General features: G+C 53.4%; 1 protein-coding gene and 1 long non-coding RNA gene across 3 annotated transcripts; both read right to left on the reverse strand.

Annotated features, from left to right (window-relative positions):
* Window positions 1-1,826: 1,826 nt before the first annotated feature.
* On the reverse strand, window positions 1,827-5,390 carry LOC116217356. The gene is made up of 2 exons (XR_004161801.1): window positions 4,773-5,390; window positions 1,827-2,291 (listed from the first exon to the last, which is right to left on the reverse strand). It is a non-coding gene; the product is annotated as an uncharacterized LOC116217356 (long non-coding RNA).
* Window positions 5,391-5,447: 57 nt separating this feature from the next.
* Window positions 5,448-21,258, reverse strand: HNF1B (HNF1 homeobox B). 2 transcript variants are annotated; one of them, XM_010721998.3, is made up of 8 exons: window positions 19,550-21,258; window positions 18,179-18,443; window positions 17,431-17,672; window positions 11,849-12,012; window positions 9,117-9,249; window positions 8,821-9,012; window positions 8,359-8,477; window positions 5,448-6,764 (listed from the first exon to the last, which is right to left on the reverse strand). In XM_010721998.3, exons 1-8 carry the CDS (start codon window positions 19,722-19,724, stop codon window positions 6,744-6,746), a joined length of 1,311 nt encoding a protein of 436 aa, XP_010720300.1. In that variant the 5' UTR covers window positions 19,725-21,258; the 3' UTR covers window positions 5,448-6,743. The 2 variants fall into 2 exon arrangements, with proteins under 2 accessions (XP_010720300.1, XP_010720301.1); XM_010721999.3 differs by having other exon boundaries at window positions 18,179-18,365; window positions 19,550-21,253.
* Window positions 21,259-21,826: the final 568 nt, after the last annotated feature.

A 21,826-nucleotide genomic window follows, 5' to 3' on the forward strand; every position in this document is an offset into this window, starting at 1 on the left:
TGAGCCGCCTCGGGCCCCGCCCAGCCCCCCCTCCGGTAGCTCCGCACCCCGAAGCGCCGCGCGTCCCGCCCGAAGCGCCGCACATCGAAACGGGCCCCGGCGCCCAAGCGGCGGAACAGCTCCTGTGCCTCCATGCCGCCACCAGCTCCCGATTCTCCCCGCGGCGCACCGGAAGCGGAACGCCGGAAGCAGAATGCACTTCCGGGAGCGCGGGGGCGGGCTGGAGCGGCACCCCGCTGTCATGGCAACCGCGCTGCGGAGCGCCGTGGCTGGGGGAGGTTTGGTGAAGCTGTACCGCCTTCTGTCAGCGCAGTGCAACTCGGGGCCGGGGTACGGCTGTGGGCCGGCCCGAGCTGAGCCCTCGGAGACCCTGAACGGTGCCGGAGGACCGGATCGCGCCGAGCCGCTGCACGGCGGGCGTTGTTACTCCGTGACTCTCACGTTCTGTTTATGAACGATACCAGAAGGTTTCGTAGATTGGGGGAGCTAGAGAGCACCCCGCAAGTGTCTGGCTTTCATAGTAGAAAGTGGGATCCAAACATATGCCCAGGTTCCGTCTGTTTGCAATCAGAACACAGCTTTGGGTGAGAGGGCGGAGGAGGAAAGCTGTGAGAAGTGATATATTTGGTTCCTGAACCAATTTTAAGCATTACTCAGCCTTGAGGCTGAGGTCATCTGCATGAGATCCAAATGAATCAGAAATATCAAATCTGGAATGTGAGCTGTAAAGCTGTTCTACATCTTTATAGGCTCATCACAGCACTTTGTCCTTTTGTGTATTTCTGATGGTGAGTTAATTACACTGACTGCTGCGCCTGTTTTAAAGGAGCAGCTCATTTAAATGAAGGGACAAAAGCTTTTGTAAGAAGTTTTTGTTCGCACATGTCTGTGCTGTCATGATTTACAGTATCATTAGCTGGTCTCAAAGGGCTGGTGGGCAAAGTGCTCTTCTATCAATCACAGGGAGACACCATCAGTCCACCGGGCACCAACACTGCTCTCAGAGCTGCAAACTTGGGCCCCACATATTTCTGAGGAGAAAACCCAGTGGTTTATTAGTTCTCATCTTCTCACTGTCAGGATCATCCCTGGTTTTACATTGTCTTCATCAATTGTCTAGGAAGTCCCTTTGTGATCTGCAACAAGTGGCTCTGCCTTGCTGTGTGAAAGATTGAGCGTGTTCTCTCTTGGCCAGAGTCAAACCCATTGCAGCCAGGAATACTGCACTGTGCTCTTGGTTTTAAGACTCACACTGACATAGATTCCCACACACATTTGGCACAAAGCAGTGTAGCAGTTCCAGTGATACCTACCTCAAAGTCAGGCAGAGGCAGAGTTTATTTAACCTTTGATGCACACCGATACAGTTTCACCTCATGTATATGCAACTGTGCTTAAAGAAATTATTTTAGAAGCAAAACACCAGCAGCAGAGCAACTGGCTCTGCTGTTCAGGACAATCAGAGAAAAATCAGAACTTGTCTAATTAATGTAATTATTCATTATGATAAGTCGTGAGACACAGTAGTAAAGGTAAGTCTCCTTGTACTTTGTATCAGATCAAATTATACAGATATCTTTCCTTGTGTGCTTGAGGTAGAACAAGCAAATCCTATTAAGCAACGTAATATCAGCATTACAAAAACCATTTCGCATAATAAAATTCTCAAGGGCCAAACATCTACATCACTGAAGTCTAAGAGCCCCAGAACATCCAGGCAAGGCTGTTCCTCCTATAACATTCATTATTTTAATTACAAGCTTTGAGATGAAAAATTGCATTAACAAGATCCTCCCCACAGCCCATATCTGCCTGATTTATAGCACTTTTTTCTTTTTGGGCCAACCTTTTGACTTCCCAGCAGAGGGATGAAAGCAGCTGTGCAGAAACCATGAGTGGGTGGGTACAGCACACCACTGTGTCCCTCCTTGGTGCCCATCTCCACTTGCAGCTGCTGCTGTATGCACAGAGAGTAAAGCAGTGCAGGAGAGACCCAAAGGAGCGTCCTTTGCGCTGATCCCAGGCTGAAGCTCTTGCTTTTCTGCTGGGAGAGGTGGCTGATGGTTGCTGTGTGAGGACAAGGAAGAATGTGGAGGAATTTGTGTAACAAAGATCTATAAATCATCTCCAGTATCCATCACTCCCCAAGAGATGCTGTCAGCAGATTCAAGAGTGAGGAAATGGGAACTACTCTCTTCATCAATTGGCTGGGAAGTGCCTTTGTGGCCAGGCAGAGGAGCTCTGCACTGAGGTGGGACTTCGGAGGGAGCAGAACTGGAGCTTGCTCCCAACTGCTGGTGCAGAAAAGGAGAAATTGAAAACGTGAAGTTAAAACAACCTGAATGAATGCAAAGCAAAACTGCTCTTGTGAAAGCATCAGTTTTAGCTTTGCTTCCCTGGTGCTTCTCTATCAATTACTCGACACTAATTGCCAAGTCAGTGCTGACAGCAGATGACCAGCTGAAGTTTTACGGAGTATGTGGGGTGCATGGGAGTGCACAGCCCTGAAGTGATTTGTGAATTTCTGCAATCCAACAGCCTTGTGTAGCAGGGCAATCCTATCTTAGGAGAGCTTGCTGGGCTGGGTCTTAGTGCCACAAAACTCAGCTCAAAGCTGCACCTGAGCCCCAAAAGTGATCCCATCTCTGTCTCATGCATGAGGCTGCTGCAGGATGGGAGCACTGGCAGCCTGAAGCAGGGAGCTGGGCTGCGATCCCATGGGTCTGCTGGGCATTTCCCCTCAATATTAGTCAGGGCCACGTCCCACAGGTGGGGCTAAGGTAAAAACCTGCACAATTGCAAAGCAAATGTGGTGGACAGATTTAGTCCATGCACAGTCAGATCGGGGATGTTCACCTATAGCTGTGGAACCCCCTCCCAAGGAAAGCCAGTATCTTTTTTTTTTTATTTGGTATGGTTTTTTTTAGCCCACGTAGGACCACATTCATCAATGGCACTTCTGCGTATCTGCTGCCCACATCCCAGTATCCTACTATATTATCATCACTAATATGCACATAACAGTCAATTAGCCTGGCTGAGCGCACTCATGACCTCTGATCCCTGCTGTGTCCCTCAATCCATTAACAGGCCCTCGTCCTCCAGCTCCCAGTATGAATTGATGTTGCATCTATTCTCTTTCAGCAAAGGAACACGCTTCCTCATTCATCTGTCCATTTCCACTTTCTGTTCTTTTGTCCCCTCCTTCTGTTCCCTGTGTTGCTAACCTGGTCACAACTTCTTGACCCCATGTCCTTGTCCCTCCCGAGGGTGCTGTTATCCCAATCACTACCAAAAAACTTTTACTTTTTTTCTCCAATCTTATTTAGCAAAAATGGTTTCCAGCAGTGTGAGAGCTTTGATCCCCTATTCAAGAAATCCTTCCAATGTTTTTTTTTAAAGGCTTTCTTTCTAAGGCAAATGAATTCTTCATAAAAGGGGAAATGGTGTGCTAGTTGGTCTCTGTTCATCTGAAGAAGACAAATGATCTCTTTTATTACTTGAAAAGCATAACAGTTGAGTGTGTGGATTTGTGATTTATCTGTAATTAAGAATTAATTTGAAGCAGCATATTAATTACAGAAAGGGGAATTAATTTTGCAGGATATACAAATAAGTCAAAGTTCCTGGAATGAGAATATAAAACTGAGGCTTGTGATTTGTACATCTCTGCATGAACACAAACACTGGGACAGCTCTGCAGTGTCTGTGCAAGGTTTTTGACTTGTAAGTTTAATCCCTGGGCTGGAAAAATAACTGCCTGGTCAGAACCCCACCCCAGCTCTGCTGAGCCCATCACCACAGCACAAACCTGCATGTTGGGCAAGCTCCACCCAACCAAACCTGCCCAGAGCCTCCAAAGGGTGGCCCATGTGCCATCCACAGGGCAGAAATGACGCTTTCTTCCCAGTGTCACGCAGGAAAGAAGCGCCCAGGGAGCACAGTCCTGAGATTTCCTGCCCAAATCTTCAGCGCATGCAGCCACCTCACCAGACTGGCAGAGCCGGTCTGGAAACACTGCATGTTTGAAGCTGGGCATTCTTGTGCAACTTGGTGTTATTACTACACATGCGACAAGCAGCAGTTCTGATACTGCTTAAATAGCTTGTCTATATTCCAGCGTCCATCCAGAGGCCTTTTTGGTAATGCTGGGATCTAGGAGGTTTCCTTTGTACCTGCATCCGCACTCTAAGTTAAGTGCGGCGATATGGCTTTGCTCTGCCAAGAAAGAGGTGGCAGTTGTTATGGATATAAAGGCGGCCCTTTAAAGCTTTGAGACAGCCCATGGATCCTCATGTGCAGGAATTCCCCTGCAAAACGTCTTTGAACTGTGGACTTATCACTCAGCCTTGTAAAACATATCGGTCATAAAAGGGCTTTGTCATGTTTCTGCCAGGTGCCCGTGCTGTATGACAACTGCATCACCAGACACAAAATGCTCATTAGCAAAAGAAGCAAGCAGCCATGCTTTCTTCCTCCAGGCCCTCTGGTACCCAGAACTGACAGCACACAAGCAGCTTTTTGGCAGCTTCATGCATTCACACCTCTTGGGTAAACACTTTCCCTTCTTAATCATTACTTCTGTTTTCATATTATCAATTTTGTCCTGCCTTCTTTATCACACTCTTTGCTCCACACTTGCTGCCTTCTCTGCCCATGCCTTTGTTCAGTTGTGTCCTGTGCCCATTTCCCATTTCCCTTGGGCTCAGTCCCTCCACTGTCCTCCCAGACCTTCTCCTGTGGGGCTGCACCTCCCCAGGGTTTGCACTCACCTTCTCTGCGTGGCATTCTGGAGAGCAGTGCTGATACTGGGCCACTTTGCAAGCAATGCTTTACGTAGTGCCTATTTCCCTCCTTCCTTCCCATTGGGTTACCCATTCTTCTGTGGGACAAAGTCAGCCTGACATTGGATGTGCACCAGCTGGGGAACATTCATCCCTCCGCCTTGATGAGCCACTCAGGGAGCAGAGCACCAGCTGGCAACAGCAAGAGAATCCAAACTGTTCCCACCCTGACCTGCTGGGAACTGAGCCCAGGCAATGCCTGAGAGCAGAATCTGAGCTGATTGAGAAGGTTGGCTGAGCTGCACAGAAAGGGCATTGCTGAGCAGGGAGGGGCAGCAGATCTCTCTGCTTCAAGCACGCATCTTTTCTCCCAGCTAACAGAGTACGTTGCTTCTGAATCTCTGTGAAAGGGAACAAGTAGTCTTCATGCCTCCCATCCTCTTCCAGTTCTTGTCTAGAGCAGAAAAAAATCACAGAAATGCCACGGGAGGGTTTTGACTGGGGTGTTCTGGCCCTAAATGTAAACACCAGATCAATGCTCTGAAAGCCCATCCCTCAGCACCCATATTGAACAGATGAAGCCCGCTGAGCCCCACATCCCTACTGCGCCCCACCAGCACTCTCAGCTGCAGCAGGAATCATAGATCACGTGGCAGCAACGAGTCTGAAAAAATGGTTTTTAATTATGGTATACATTAAATTAAATGTGATTTGAATATCAGTCTCCGATTCACGATGACTTATTCCTGACATAGGGTTGCTCCTATCAGTCCTGGCAATGGTTATTGTACAAATACACCATAAAATAGTGCCCCAGAAAAAGCATCCAGTGTTCTTCTGAGCGATGGCTGACTGTCCACAGCACCTCCACTGCTCTTCACCTCTTTAAAGCACTCTCAGCATTTGGCACACATGACAAAGTTTAAAAAAAATTAAACAACCAAGGAGCATTAGATCCATTTCCAAAGGGATGTGGATATGGAGGAGCTCATGTCCCACAGCAGATGAGATGATGCCTTTCACAGCTTTGGAAAGTCAGACTCGGGTAGATGCAGCAGGGCAAGGCTCTGGCAGTGCGCAGCACGACGTCCCCAGTGGGTGCTAGGCTGGGACAAGCACTGGCTGTGGAGTGACCCACCCCACTCTATGTCCCCAAACACAGGAGTCCCCTGAGCTCCTCGTGTCACCCAGTCCTGGAGCCAGCTGCTGGGGCTCAGCTTGGTGCCTGTCCCTCTGTGAGGCAGGGAGCTGGTGTCTCTGCAGAGGCACAGGGCTTTCTTCGTTAATTAACTCCATTGAAGGAAGAAAATACAAAACCAAAACCATGCAGAGCTCTGACCTTTACCAAAAAAAATAAAAATAAGACAGAGGGAGAGAAGAAAAGCAGGAACAATATATACAGATGGGGGAATTGCACTTAATTACAATAGTTTACATCAATTGGACAAAATTTACCTCTTTTATATATATCTCTATGTATAGGAGTGGGGATGGGTGAGGGTGGAGCAGACTGTACCTATATTTACAGTTTAACTGGCTCAGTTCAACAGCACGAGATTCCTCCTTCCAAAAGCCAAGTAACAGACCCGGGTCTCTGTCAGTCCATCGAGTGGAGGAGTATAACTTAAATACGATCCATCTTCTGCCACGTCCCAGTACAGCTTGTTCCTATTTCCTCAGGAAAGCCAATGGCCTCTTGGAAGGCAAATACTTAGGAAAAAAACAATCCCCAGGACACGTCTCGGAAATACTGCGTGGAGGGGAGGAGAGGCGCGGTCCCGTGGTTCGGGTTCGGGCTGATCCCCAGCGCAGGGTTGCAAGGCTCCGGCCGCATGTCGGGGTAATGAGCACCTCGCCGCAGCACTGAGCTTCGCTCTGGCTCGACGCGTGGGTCACCAGCGGGATGTTGTGGAAAATAAGTTCCCGTTGCTATGTGCAAAGGCAGCGAGGTGTGAAGCATCACCAGGCTTGCAGGGGACACTGGGAAGGGAGAGAGCAGCATGGTGAGCAGTGGGCCGGGTGGGCCGGGGCTCCCCAGGTCATCTCCTCCTGCACCCCAAGCCCTAAGCCCTCTGCATCCCCAGAGGGAAAGCACTTTGTGAGCCAGATATTGCAACCCTACAAAAATGATACCTTTTTTTTTTAGTAAAAAAGGGCCTATTGCAGGAGTTGTTCCAAGGAATTTGTGCTGGTCAGCTGGACAACTGGCCATCCCCAGTGCTGCTGTCACCTCCGAGATGGACGGGCTGGTCCCTGTGGCTCCATCAATGCCACCACAGCTCCATCCCCTGGCCCCTCCAGGGTCCCCCGTCACCGCTGGGGTGGGGGCTGGCAGCCAGGGGTGACCTTGTGGGCTGGAGCGCACAGCAAACATCGTAACACGGAGATAAGGAGACGCCAGGAGCCTCCCGTGACATGTCATTAGGGACGGGCCGCAGCTATCAGGTGTTTGCTAACGTAATAAACATGGTGGCTCGGCTTCGAGCATTGTCAGAGGAACCGGGAGCTGCATGTCCCTTCCAGCCCCAACAAACAGCCACATCTCTCCCTTCTCTGCTTTGATTAAAGCATGGTGGGGGGAAGAAAGGGAGCGCTGCCCATCCCGAGCGTGGGGCCTGCAGGCCGCAGCCCCGTGGCAGAGATGGCCGGCTGCTATTCCCATATGAGGGACATTTCCTGTGTGTGCCGGGCTCGTTTTGGCAAGCCGGCATCAAAGCCAGCCCGTGGCAGGAGAGCACAATTAATCAGGGGCAGTTCGGGCTGAGCGCACAGCAGATGGGCCGATAAAGCCGTGCAGAGGAAATGGCGCTCCTGAGAGCACGGCCGCGCCTGAACGCTCCTGCACTGCTGGGCGCAGAGCAGAGGGAGCCCAAAGTGAGCTGAGTCGGGCCGAGCCGAGGCACTTTGCCTTCCCCCTTGGTTCAGCCCCAGGGCCTCCGCCATCCCCACCCCAACCCCAGCCCCTTCCTTGCCCCCAGCAACACACAGTGCCAGGCATCCGTGCGGAAGTCCCACAGCAATCCCACGCCGTATTTACTCTGTGGTCATTGCTGACATTTTTTTTTCCTCTCTGCTGTCTAAGGTTGGTAAGAGAGTTTATCTGGATACAAGTTCAAGGCTCTCTCATATTTATCTAGCAATCAATAAGGGCCGCATATTTCCCACAGTCCCCAGAGTTGGCATTTAGAAAGGGGCTATTGTCTGAGTAAGGCCTTGTGCAGCTGAGTCGAGCTGGGATATGTCTTACACCAACACAGGGCAGATAAAGGTGGGCTTGAGGCCACCATGCCATCCGCAGAGCTGCCCCAGCACCGCTCACCAGCCATGAAGGGACCAGAGCTGCTCACTGCACGGTGCTTGGCCAAACCCCAGCACTCAGCATCCAGCACAGCCGCTCCTTGCCCAGATCCCCATTGGGTTGTCATCCATGAGCAGGTTTTTCAGAGCCCATGCAGAGGCTGAGGCTGGGTTTCCAGGGCTCAGTTTCCAGTGCTGGAGGGCTTGTCCCATGGGGACCCACGGGGCAAACACCCCAAATTACACCTCAATCCTGCTGCCAGAGCCCAGACATTACCTGCTTGCTGGAAGACATGTTGGTGAGCGTGCTGATGCTGCTGGTGTCTGTCACCACCATCGCCGAGGGGAAGCGGGAGGTGTGGGAATACTGGGGAGGTTCCTGCTTGTGTGCATACACTGTGGAGAGAAAAACAACGTCACGCACAGCCTTTGTGCAGGAGCAAGGCAGGCAGACAGCACACTACACACATAGCTGTGGGGATGGACACTGTGCAGACAGGAATACAATAAAAGAAATGGAAGGAAATCACCATGTGCCTCTGGCATGACGGGGAAGCTTTTGCTTTTTCTGACCACTAGGGCCAGCGGTGGCCAAGGTAAGAGCAATAAGCAATATGTGACAATAATAACCCACAAGGAAAAAAAATCCAGACAGGGAGCACCACGGGTGGCACAGCAGCAGAGCAGAAGTCACTTTCCCACACAGTTAATTTCCCAGGTGTTCCCCTCAGCCCCTTACTGTGCGAGTTCTGCAGCTGGGTGACGGTGGCCATGAAGGGCTGCTGGGCCATGTGGCTGGGCGACTGCTGCATGAGTGGCTGCTGGTGTGGGCTGTGCAGCTGCTGCGAGAACTGCACCGGCTGCAGGGCCGCCAAGCTGCCGGCCACGCTGTTGATGACAGGGACGCTCTGTGCCTGCGAGGTGTTCAGACCTGGGAAAAGGGAGAGAGCGTGACAGGGTGTCAGCACTGGGGCTGGCATCTGCAGGTTGGGGTCCAGAAATTGGGGTCCAGATGTGTTCCTATTTCACACTTACTCTGTGCAATAGCCATGACTCCTGAGAGCGGCGTCATGATGAGATTCTGGGACTGCTGCGGGTTGTGGTGGGACAGGCTGTGGATGTTGGTCAGGGTGCTCACCGGCGGCAGCCCACCGCCCGACACAGATATCTGCAGGGAGCAAAGCAGACAGCGGCCATCAGGCACACGACGCTGGCTCCCAGCCACACCAGCACCAAAAACAGCTACAGAGGGAACAGAAAAAGCCCCCCAGGAGGTGACAAGCTGCACCCACACCAGCACCTTCCAGTGGAGCACCCCTGAGCTGCAGATCCTGGCTGGAAGCACTGAGTATCACGTTAATAAATAGCAAAGCTGCAGCGGTGTGAAGCCTTCCTGGAAGCAACTGCCAGCGCTCCAGCAGAGCACAGCGCCGGGGACAGGACGTGTCCCACACAGTCGCCATTTGCTGCCCAGGTCCGCATTCCTGCTGCTGGGGACAACTGAGGACTCTCACACTTATTAACTTCCACCTGTCACAGATGTAGGGGAAAGTGAGAAATACAAACTTGGGAAAGCTTAAAAAAGAAGGTGAAATAAATTAAAAAAAGACCTGAGTGATCTTAGTCATCACTTTTATGAAACAAATTCCAGCTGAGGCGCTGCAGACGCATCATGGCCGTGCTGGTAGGGGCAGGTGCACATGGCCAAAGGCCTGGAGTGCAACCATCAGACACATGCAGAGGCACTGGGGGTGTGCTGGGATGGTCCTGGGAGTAGCAGGACTCCGGCAGCACCTGGTTATTGCTGCGTTATTGACCTGCTGCACACTCACCTCACCCCTCTGTGTTACCTCCTGCACTGAGCAACCTCAATGCAGATTTTGAAGGCATCCTTTGGGCTCTGTGTGACACTTTGGGACGCTCGGTCTTTGTTTATTTTACCCATGTGAGCCTGAGATAGCCTCATTGCAATCGAAACAAAGGCATCAATAAATTCCAGAGCACAGGAGTGACTCATGTTTCCTTATCCAGTACTTTCCACTTTGAAAGTTTCTTCAAGGCCAGGCCACACCGCAGTGCAGTGTGGTGCAGGCAGCTCATTGCAAGCGCATGCTGCTCACCTGTGGCATGGCACGTTTTGGGGAGAACTGGGCAAAAGTGCTGCACCCAAATAGGGTCAACCAGAGATAGCAGGACCGGGAAAGACTCCACCAGGCACTGAACCATCTGGGACTATGGGAAAGCACAGCAGCACCACAAAGTATAACACATCTCTATAGTGCTCCTCCTCCCCCGAAAAAACCAATTGCGTTCAGATGCAGCAATTTCCTTGGCAGCTTTTGGTTTCATGTGGGGCATTAAAGGCACATGTTTACCTACTAGAAACCACAGCCTACAGCATATTTTCATTAAATAACTTGCAAGCACTAGCTAGCCTTACTTAAAGATCAGAGATAAGCTGGCAGAGCTGCATGCTGCCGGAGGAGCAGAGCAGCCCCAGACGGCGCTGTGCAACAGAGAGCTCAGCAGTGCTGCTGCAGCCTGCAGGTGCCTTTAGCACGCTACTTTAACTCTCTGCATCTCTGAGCAGCCCCCTGCCAGGCACTAAAAACATCCCCTTCCTGGGGGCTCCCGTGCCCCTTAAAGAAACTGCAAAGGGTGCACCGAGAGTGCTGTGCTGCTGAGCTCATGGCAGCGCTTTGTCCTCCCGTCCCCCACCCCACACCGTCTGTGCCTGCTGCTGCCTTCTTTCGTGACTCATTTTATGACTTCAAGGCTCAGGGTTACAGGCTCAACACACCCAGAGGGAGAAATGGGTGCGTGCAGGGTGTGCAGCGAGGGAGAGTGCCAGGGGGTTTGGGGTTGCTCTGTGATGGTTCCCTTGCATGGTTGAGGATACTCAGCTATCCTGGATCAGTGCCTGAGTTCAGGGGGCTACAAGGAGACCCTGTGAGTGAGCGGCAGGCAGAAGGGAAGGCAAAGTAGGGAAATGGGGGGCAAAAGCAGTCAGGCTGTGGGAAGAAGCATACAGCTTGCCCTTGAGTCGCTGCCAGGCTTGTGGGGACCTGTAGCTGACAGCCCCAAGGGATTGTCTTAAGAAAATGGAAGTGAAATCTTGTGCCAAGAGCCATGTGTGACTTTCACTTTCAGCAGGAAAACCTCCTCCCGGAAGCGCTGCCGAGTGGTCAGACCAGCCACACGGTGATGCTGTGCCAGCTGCTTCAAGGAGTGCCACGTTCGTTTCCATCCCATCCCATCCCATCCTATTCCATCCCACCCCATCCCACACTCCTTCCTGCACATTTCTGCACCATGCTCAGCCAGGAGCACTTTGGGCTCTCAATCAGCATAGCCCAGCACACCCGCAGCACACTGGGGGCACAACTGGGAGCAAAATGCTTCCCAGCAGAGCTCAGAACTCAGGAGGGCTTAAGGAAAAGCAATGAATGAGAGCTTTATCAATGCCCATGTCATCGGCAGGGGAAAGCAAACAGTGATCCACCCAGCGCGCATTCAATTCACAAGGCATGCAATCAATAAAAGCGGAGCGGGCTCTGTCAGGTTTATGGGCCGCACTTGGGGAACACGCCGGGGCTGTGGGGCCGCCTTTGAGGCGGGCGGTGGGGACGGGCGTGCGCCCACACCCCCACAATGCCCCATTGTTCAGCACGGGCCGCGTGTGAAACCCGGGGAAAGCGTGTTTGCTTTGCCCGCTGGGCCCTCTTATCTTATCAGCGCCGCCGCCACAATAGGCCAGGTGTACTCACCATTTTACCGTCGGGAGAGAGCAAACCGTGGCCCGGGTCCAAGCCGGCTGGGGAGACCTGCTGCAGGACCGCCTGGCTGGTGGTGACCATGGCACCGCTGCCATGGTGGCTGATGGCCCCAGAGGATGCCGCCTCGCTGCTCGCCCCCTGGCCGTACCGGACTCCTGCAGAACACGACGTGGTCAGCGGGCTCGGGGGAATGGGTTCACGTTGGACTAGATGATCTTAGAGGTCTTTTCCAACCTTAATGATTTGGTGATCCCATGTTTCTATGAAAACCATGGTGGCAATGGTCACGACTCGCTCTTGACATGTGTGTGATTAACACAGCTGGAGGACACGCTGATGGCCAAGCTAAACCACGCCGCAGCCCGCCACCGCCCAGGAGAGAAATCTGGCTTGAGCATGGGTCTTCAATACAAATATATTTAATTTGGCTAAATAGCCCCGTGCTGATAACCATATGATCAGCCATGTGTCATGGAAAGGCATCTACAGATCACAAATAATTAACTGAGGGAAACCCACTAGAAACAAAAGCGCCTTTTACGAGGCTGTCCCGGTGAGAAGTCATTTGTTATGGGCAGCCAGCACCGGGGTCACTGAACTCCTGGGGATCGAAGTGGCGGCCCAAGATCCCTCCTGGGAACACAACCCGTGGGAGCATCACCCATGCGCTGGGACCCTCCCCAGAATGACTCGAGCTGGGTGCCTGGGGATTCAAGGCTCCTTTCTTCAGGCACCAAGAGTGTCACTGGAGCCCCAGGCCTGCACTGAGCCTTGGTCAGGAGGGGCCAGCACTACCTAAGCTCCAGTTCTGCAAGGATGCTCTGAGGGCTGCCATAAAACCCAAGTCTAGGAAGAAGAAATAAGCCATAACTCGGGTCTGGGAGCTTTGCTCCAAAATTACTGAATTAGGTATAACAGGCTCCCTGCCGCCTCCACCAAAAACACAAAAACTCGCTCTAATCACCTCCAAATTTTCCAAACATCAGCTGGTCAAACATGTCCCGCAGATAGGAATCTCCCCGCGCTGTCTGGTTCCTGATCATTTCCCAGCAAACCCCTTTATCCCTGATAATACAAGAATGTCCTCTGGCAGGTGGATATTTGCCGGTACGAGTGGACGGCCGGGTAAACATTACTCAACCAGGGCACTGTCACCACATTCTTCCCTGCGGTCCCAGCCTCGTGCAAAGTGTGCTTCAGCCGCTGCCGGTCTGAGACGCTGCAGCACTATTCAAACAGTGGGAGCGGAGATTTAAAAAAAGCCCTTTCTTCTCACAGTGGTCTCAAAGATAGATGAGGAGCACAGGCAGGAGATTAAATGGCAGTTCCTGAGCCCATGAAACAGTGATCGGATTGGCTATGAAACTGGAAGTGGTTATGAAAAACATGGGACCAAATGAGACATTACTCCTAAGAACAACAGTCTGCAGTGTTTCGGTGGGAGGGACACCAACGTCTGCTAACCACCAGGGCAATCTTCACCCTCTTTTGGATTCTATGAAGCTTTCAATAAGAAAAAAAAAACAATTTTAAGTCCCAAATCACACTCTACCCAATTCAGCCAAGATTCCCAGCATTACAAATTAGACTTTAGAAGTAGATGTTAAAAGCTGATCTTCAAACTTTTCTCTGCAATCCTAAGAGTTTGGGTCGGTGGCACATGGGGCTGCGGCCCCAGCCATTTGCTGGGCAGGGAAAGGGTTTGCTCGTGTGCCCTATGGGCCTTTGGGAAGCCACAACCATTTCACCTTGTGTTTTTTTTTCCGTTACTGGAGCAGGATGCATGTTATTATTTGTTATTACATCGTTAGCAGCAGGAGATCCATGCTGTTGCTACTGCCGATCTATCAGCGCTCCCACATGGCGGAGGTGCCATCCCTCCCTGCTCCCCATCCCCACTGAGCTCCCACCCACTCCCCATCAAAGCACCCACATGGAAGATGGAGAGCCGCAGCCAAACTGCTGGAGCAGCCTCCAGGCACAAGATTCTACATTTTCTTGCCTGTATCAGCCCTGCCCCCAGGACCAGCCTCTCCCCATGGCCCAGCTCCCGCTGCCCACCCTGTGCACAATGGTTCCCTCCTGGGGGCTCTGCAGTCGCCCAAGCTCAGCTTTATGGCACGGCAGGGCAGGCGGCCGTGCAGAGCCAGGCACAATTGTTGTGCCGCCGCTCTCTTGTGCTTCCACAGCGTGACGCAGCCCCAGCAAGAGATTTATTCCTCTTTGGCCTCTCCCCGTCCAGCCCCAGCAATGAGTCTGCCCGCCAAGCCTGTGCCCTTAAAGAGTTTGTTTCCAACTGGAGCTACAGCCATAGTATAAAAGTCTGTTTATGGGACGTGGCTATTGTTTGGTCCCCGAGCTGCACAGCCCGTGAAATGCTTTACTGCTTCCCCACGGCTCCAGACGAGCTGCAGGCTCTGGCTGCCATAGCCTTAACCCTGTGCCCCAAGCCTGCAGCCAGCACCCTGAGCTTCCCAGAGCCCACCCCAAGAGCAGTGCATCCCATGGATCATCCCATGGATCATCCCATGCAGCATCCCGAGGCACAGCCAGCTGCAGTGTTCACACCCGGTTGCGCTCCTGCCTGAGGCTGATTTTGGGTCTGCCACTCAAATTGTCCCTAAAGTGTTAATCTTGCTATGTTACCGAGGTGCGGAGTTTATGTCCATTATAAAGCTGTTTATTGGGACTGGACCCTCCCATTCTGCTGCTGCCATAAAGTCCTAATTACCCCCCATAAAAGCAGGAAAAGCTCCTAAGAGTGCACTGTACCCACAGGGCCGCACAATGAGCACAACAGTAAAATCTGACAACGGCTGGCACCGGGTCTGCAATCAGAACCTGCACAGCCCATGCTATCAGAGAACAGCCTGCAGGATCCAGATAGAAAGCGATGTACCTCTGGACCAGGGTGCCATTAGCGGGCTCTTCTTGAAGGGAAAAAAAAAAAAAGAGTAAAGTCACCCAAATTGCCCTTTCGGTTTAGGGAGAATCTTGGGGCGTGGAGCTGAGTTTTTATAATTTTACGTGTGGCTGTAGAGATATCTAAAATACATGTAAATAATGCCAAATGCTGCGTGTTGCTATGGATGTGCATCCACATAGGGTCACTCCGGTGTTCACAGTGCTGCTGGTCAGAGTGGGGCCGGGGTGACGCAGGGCCTTTTGTATGCGGGGTGCGGGGGGCGCGTCCCTAATCTCATCAGCACTGATTGTCCCCGGGGCTCTTGAAGATAAAAATGGCATAAGCCAGAGTCTGCCGCATGGCACCGAGGAACGAGATAAAGCCCCGAGTGACCTTCAAATCAAACAGAGAACCGAGATCTCTGATAATCCTCTATAGGAAGGGAAAAGTCCAGAGTCTGAGACACCTCCAAGATAGATAGGCTTGGAGTATTTACTTCCAAACAGTTAAAAACCCTGCACCGAGGGGCCGCCCAGGATGCTCGGTTTTACAGCTCTCCTGCTGTCCTCAGCCATCAGCTTGCACCGGCCCCATCCCGACCGTGGGGCAATGCCCACTCTGAGCCATACTCAGCTCCATCATTTCCTCTCCTGAGGGGATTGTGCAGGCCACAGGGTGCGGGCAGTGTCCCAGCGCCGTCATTAAGCTGTTAAAGGCATTGAGGGCTCCAGACAGTGCCGCACGCGCTGCAAGGACAGTTCAAATCCCAGCACGGATGGGGTCAGCATCTCTCAGAGAAGCTGGTGACATTTTGGAGACCTGCGGCCCCAAAATGCCACTGTGACTGATGGGTTCCAGGCTGAGCTCCATCCCAGCCCCAAAACCCTAAGCCAGCCCTGAACCCCATGCGCAGCCCTCACTGTGCCCATCTCCTGCTCCTGGGCAAGGCTGATGCACACCAGCACAGAATTCCCGCAGCTGAGCCCTCCTGACCCCTCTGTGGCCATCACTCCTGCCCAGCTCAAAGCCCCCACGAATGGGCTGTCAGCGGCCCTATAGCCACGGCTGGCTCCTGCTGGCCGATGCTCCAATGGGAAAATAAAGGTTGGGGCTTAACGGCCCCGCAGCCCTGAGATAAATGCCCACGGTTCCAATAATTGCAGTCCCCTAATAGAAGAAAACAAAGGCTCTCGCGGGGTGCCTGCAAGCGCGCTGGAGAGACGGGGCCACATCAAAGGCAGCGGGGTTCGTTCAAAGCCCCAGCTTAATTGTCAATTAAGCATGCACGGGGGGGACAACACCATGACAACGCGGGGCTGCATGCTGGTGCGGTATTGTAAAGCCCGGCGGCCAACACAGAAAACAGCTGATTTTGCTGACAATGTGCTTGTAGGGCACCTTGTAAGCAATCAGCCGGTGACAGGAGGGCAAACGTCCACCCCATCCCCACCATTGTGCAGGGCATTCCTGGGGCAGGGTCACATTTTGGTCACTGTGGGCCAGCCCTGCAGGGAGAGCCGCACCATGAGACAGGCTGCCGGCCCTGGTGTCCCCAGTGCCCCCGGTGTCCCCATGCTATTGGGCAGTATGCTCTACGCCCATCGGCATCTCCATGCCCTCCCACCCCATCACTCTACCACGGGGTTTGTGGTGGCCAGGACAGCTCTATCCCCATCTCCCAGCCCTCCCCACGGTACTCCCTGGATATCCTCTATCAATTCCTCTTTGTAATGAGGCTGGGGCTTGCAATGAGCCAGGTAGGGAAATTTCTGGGAAGCAGTTGCTTTGTGTCTCCCCGTCCCGGTACTGGGGTGTCATCCCCAAGCTGGGACAGGGATGGTCAGGGCACACCGCCTGCAGCCCGTGGCCCCGTGCTGACCCCTCAGCGCCCGCCTCAAAGCGCCCGCTCTTGTTTGCTGGGGCTGACGGCTTTGGAGTGCAGATTGCAGGTAGCGGCACAATGGGGATTGTTCTCCCAACAATGCCTCTTGCCCCATGCCGCCAGGCCCTCCCTGATTACCGTCGGAGCTCTGCTCTCAGCATTATCTCCTGCTCAAATCCCCCAGCAGTGCACACCGCAGGCAGAGCAAAGCCCAACTGTGGGGCTCAGCACAGCCCTCTGCCCACAGCCACTCGTGCCACCGACTTTAGTTCCCCAACACCACATCCCCCAGCCCAAACTCTCCACGTCAGGCAGAGCAGCCATATCCACACCTCTGCCCAGCCCAGCCTGCACCAACAAACATGCCCAGCCCAGCAATCTGTCCTTGATGGGATGGAAATCCAGCCCCTGCCACGTGGCTGGCACTGTGGGGACAGCATCCACACCTCTCTGCACCCATCGAAGCTGCAGAGGAAGCAGAGTGTCTCAATGCTCCATTGCCGAGAGGAGTCCCATCCTACAGCCAATGGGGAAATTGCACCAAGGACTGAGCCTTGTTGCTGTCCCTTGTCCAATGTGGGCAGCATGGAACATCTTTCCCCCGAGGCCATCACCACCATGGCCATGCACTGCCTCGAGTGCCTCTTTCTGCAGCACAAATGGTGCCAACATTGTCAACAGTATCAACAGGATCAGTGGCCCCATGATCATTAAGCTCACAATCTTTTTCTTCATTGGAAACACGACCAACACTGCCACTGCTCAGCAGCACTGTTCTCATCTCACCTGTCATCTTGCTTGGCGGTGAGGCGCTGGGCTGGTTGTGGTGCGGGGAGCCATGGGACAGCAGCAGGTTCATGCTGTGCGGGGGCTGGCCTGAGCTGTAGGCGTCCATGGCCAACTTTTGGCGGAAAGCCTCCTCCTTCCGCCGGTTGGCGAACCAGTTGTAGACACGCACCTCCGTCACCAGGTTGGAGCCAAGCCCATGTGCCTTGGAGGGTGACACCCCTCGCTGCAGACACTCGGCCCTGTGCATGCAAAGGCACACGTTGGAGCAAGGGTGCTGATGGGGAGCTCCCAACACAGGGTTTAAAGCATTCAACCCTTCCTGAACGCCCGCCTGCTCTTTCCAACTACACTCATGCCATAAAACCCTTCCCACCTCCCTCTGAGCTTGCTATAACACCACGGCATTGCTGCTGCATCCCCACTGCATCGTGGCTGCATCCCTTCTGCATCCCTGTTGCATTTCCACTGCATATCTGCCACATCTCCAGTGTATCTCTGCTTCATTCCTACTACATCTCTGCTGCATCCTTGCTGCACCTTCACTGCATCCCAGCTGCATCCTTGTCACATCTCTGCTGCATCCTGGCTGCATCCCTGCTGCATCCCAAGCACAGCATAGAGTTTGCTCTCCTCTGGATGCTGTCCAGAGCTAAGCCCAAAGCCGGCTCAGCAAAAACCCGGGGCTGCGTGCCACGAGCCCAGCACCTCATGCAGCTTCTGCAGGATGGCACGAGGCGGCCGTTACCTGTTGCACTCCTCCACCAGCGCCTCCCGCTCGTCCTTGCTGGGGTTCTTTTGGCGCTCGTAGGCTTGGTACAAGATTTGCTGGGAGGCCGGCCCCCACTTGAAGCGGTTGCGGCGCATCTTCTTGCTGGGGGTTTCGGCGCTGGCATCGTCGAGCTGGCCAGCCCCCTGGTTCTGTTGATTGAACTCTGGAAAGAGAAACAGCAGCTGATCCTGACTGCTTTTGTCTGTCCTATTTTCACACCCCTGGACTGTCTGGTTGAACTCTGAAAGAGAAAGGAGCAGACGTGACCCGGCCTGTAGCCGCCGCTCAGAGCTCAGAGTCACCGTCACGCGCAGCGGCAGCCCCCACCCAAGCCCCTGTCCCGGCCCCCTCCCACCCACGGCCCCGGTGGGCACCGCAGGCAGGTGGGCACAGGAGGTTGTTGGCTGGCACATGCAGCACATGCACGTGCATGGCCGGGCTCTGCCGGCGTGTGCTTGTTCCGGGAGGAATTTTGCATGTGAGGATGGGGTCACAGCCCCCAAAAGGAGCTCAGCAGGTGCGCAGTCCCCTGCCTGTGCCCACCCCGTGCCCAAAGGGGCTCCCAGAGGAGCCTGGCCCCACACCAGGGTGACCTTCCCGTGTCCGCCAGGCACCTGTCACCACGACCATAAAGGGAGATTAATGGGAGTTTTTATTATTCTCCATTTTGCAGGGGAATTCTCCCTCTTTTTATAATGGCTTTTCCCCTTGTGACAACAGGGGAAGGCGCGGGGCACGGCTGGAGCAGCTCTGTTTGCTTTAACATCTCCAGGTGCACCTTCAAAGCAGCGGCACTCAGAGCTGAGACCTTTTCTGCCTTTGGATTTTGCATCCTTTGGGGTCGGGGGCCAGGGGTGCTCAGCACAGCACCTGCCCCACACAAGCACTGCTCCACGCCAGGCCGTAGGGATTTACACAGTGCAGCTCCCCAGGCACGCAGCACCAGCACCGCTGCGGGTGTGCGGTCAAAGCCATCCACATTGTAAATAATTCGGGTTGCATGAGACCCTGCTACAGATTGACGATTTTTTCCTTTCCTCCCTCTTTTCTTTCTCTTTTTTTACAAGTAGTTGCAGAAAGTGAGAGTGTTCAGAAAGCGGAGAGGAAAAGGGGGCAGAGGTGGGAGATGGATCTAATTGTGTGCAATCCTTAATCGCTTTCCCAGAGATTCAGCCGTTTTGGTGGCTCGGGGCAGCTCGCACAGCACTGCTGCAATCCAGAGGGGCTCTCATCCACTCTTCCCGCAGCCTCAATCACTCGGACCCACAAAACCACTTTGGGGGGCACCTGGCGTTCTGCCCCCACCCACAGCCGTGCCCCCTCCCCATCCCGCTCCCCGGTACTTACGCCGCAGGATCTCCCGCTGCTTGCGGACGTACCACGTGTAGAGGGCAGCCCGCTTCTGTGTCTTCATGGGGGTGCCTTTGTTGAGGTGCTGCGAGAGGTGCGACTGGTTGAGGCCGGTGACGTCCACCACCTCGCGCTGCGGGATGTTGTGCTGCTGCATGTAGCCCTTGATCATCTTCGCCGCCCGCCACGGGTCCTCGCTGGGGGTGCAGGAAAACGAGGGTTAACTTTGCTCTGCGGTTGCTTTTTCCCACGATGGAACCCCACTATTATTGGTGGAGACCCACTATTCCTAATTAATATTTGAAGGCAAAGATTCCTGCCCCATGTGCCAACCCAAGCTGAGCTCCTCGCTGTCATTTTGAGCTCGTCTTTGGTATTTTTCAGCACTTGAATTCAACTCTATCAGAATCAATCCAGGTGCAAATGGGCTCTTCTTTAAATCCACGCTGCTTTGATGTCCATCTGTTGCCTGGCACCAGTTTGGGGAACCAATGAAACTGCAATGGAGGCACAACACAGTGGTGGATGGAGCGGCCAACAAGCCCGCACTGCAGCCTGGCCCCACAGCTCGCCCCATAGCACCCACAGACGTGGGGTGAAAGGAAATGGCTCAACGCTGAGAAATCGGAGTGGAACCTGAACCTGGTCACAGTTGTGCACTCAAAGAATGAGAAATTCTAACACTGTGCTTGGAATAACCGTCCAAGCACTTTTCCAATTCATTTGTTATTTTGGATCCTTCATCCTGTCAAGGGGGGAAAACCCAACAAATAGGTTTCTTACTTTTTGTTCCAAACGCAGCAAGGAAACAAAGCTGCTCTGGTCCAAAGGAATACCCACAGCCAGGTCCCCCTGCGGGGACGGAGCCGTGCGCCCTGAGCCCAGGCAGGAGGAGTGCAGCGCTGCGGGAGCTGAGCCGCATCCTGCTCCCACCTGCTCCTGCTCACTAATTACTGAGTCCTAACGAGCTGGTGGAACAGAGCTTGTTCTGACAGCAGCCTGGCTAACACAAGGGCATCGTTTTGCCTGAGCCTCAAGCCAACGCTCCGGTGCACACCATGAAAATGCAAAATGAGTGACTTTGGGTTACAGATGTGATTTCGGAATTGAAATGGAATTTGACAGCATTTGGGCTGGAAAAAAAAATATCAAATTGAGAATGAGTAAAAAAATCCTCAAATTTCCCTTCGCTTTATTATTTTTAGAATTTTTAACTTCAGCATTTCCAATGTGCTCTGGACCTGTACTTTCCAAACAATTATTCAGCTCTGAATTTCTGAGCAACGATTTTCTTTACAAATCAACTTGACCGTATTCAGAAGGGTTAAACAGCCTGAAACCAAACCCAAACATTTTGTTTCATGTTAAACAAAATGTTTGGACTTGACCCAAAATGAAACGTTTGAGTGTTTGTTCGCCTCTTCTATTTTTTTTTTCCTCTTTTTGGTGAACCTAAAAAGCCAGAGAGGAAAACATTTCTATTGAACAAGTCGGCACAAACTCATTTTTTGGGTTCTGCCCCTGAAATAAAAACTCCATCACTTGTCCAACCTCCACCGGGATGGATTTTACATGCAGGAAGAAATAAAGGAGCAATGACCCAGGTGTGCTGTGTGGCACTGCAAACCAGTTTACAGCCCTCACCCCGCGGCCTTTCTCTGCCTCGTGTGGCCGCTGGCACCGAGCTGAGCGCCGCGTCAGTATGGCCGAGTGCGGGCAGCACTGCCCATCCCCGACCCCAGGCCCCCACCCACTCGCCCTCTGGGTCAGCCTTGGAAACAGGTAAATACGCTTCACATCCTCCGAGAAAAATGCCAAGAATTTATACAGATGGATTATAAAGCCGGCTCCCTCCATCCGATCTATCTAATCTGCATCTCCCTGCGCACACAGCGGGGTCCAGCACGGGGCGGTGGGGTCAGAGCTTCCCAGCACGGAGCCCTTTGGGGCCCACGGAGGTGCCCACGGGGCAGCCCGGCACAGGTGGGGGCCGCGCACCTCCGCGGCCGTGGGGACAGCACCGGAGCGGACCCGGGGGTCGCGGGGTGGGAGCAGAGGGGGCTCAGCCGCATGGAGGGGCTGAGATCGACGGCTCCCGACGCTCCTGCCTTTCTCCAAGTACAAAGGGCTCTCTTAGAGCAAACAGCAGCTCTTTGCAGAAGGCTCCTCAGGGACATGTGCCTGCTCTTGTTTGCACCGAAGGCAAACTTTGCACAGAAACACCTGTGGGAGAACTGCGACGCGGGCAGAGCCCTCCCGCACCCTGGGGGCGCA

Source organism: Meleagris gallopavo, chromosome 21, assembly GCF_000146605.3.
Source record: "Meleagris gallopavo isolate NT-WF06-2002-E0010 breed Aviagen turkey brand Nicholas breeding stock chromosome 21, Turkey_5.1, whole genome shotgun sequence".
Lineage (NCBI taxonomy): Eukaryota > Metazoa > Chordata > Aves > Galliformes > Phasianidae > Meleagris > Meleagris gallopavo.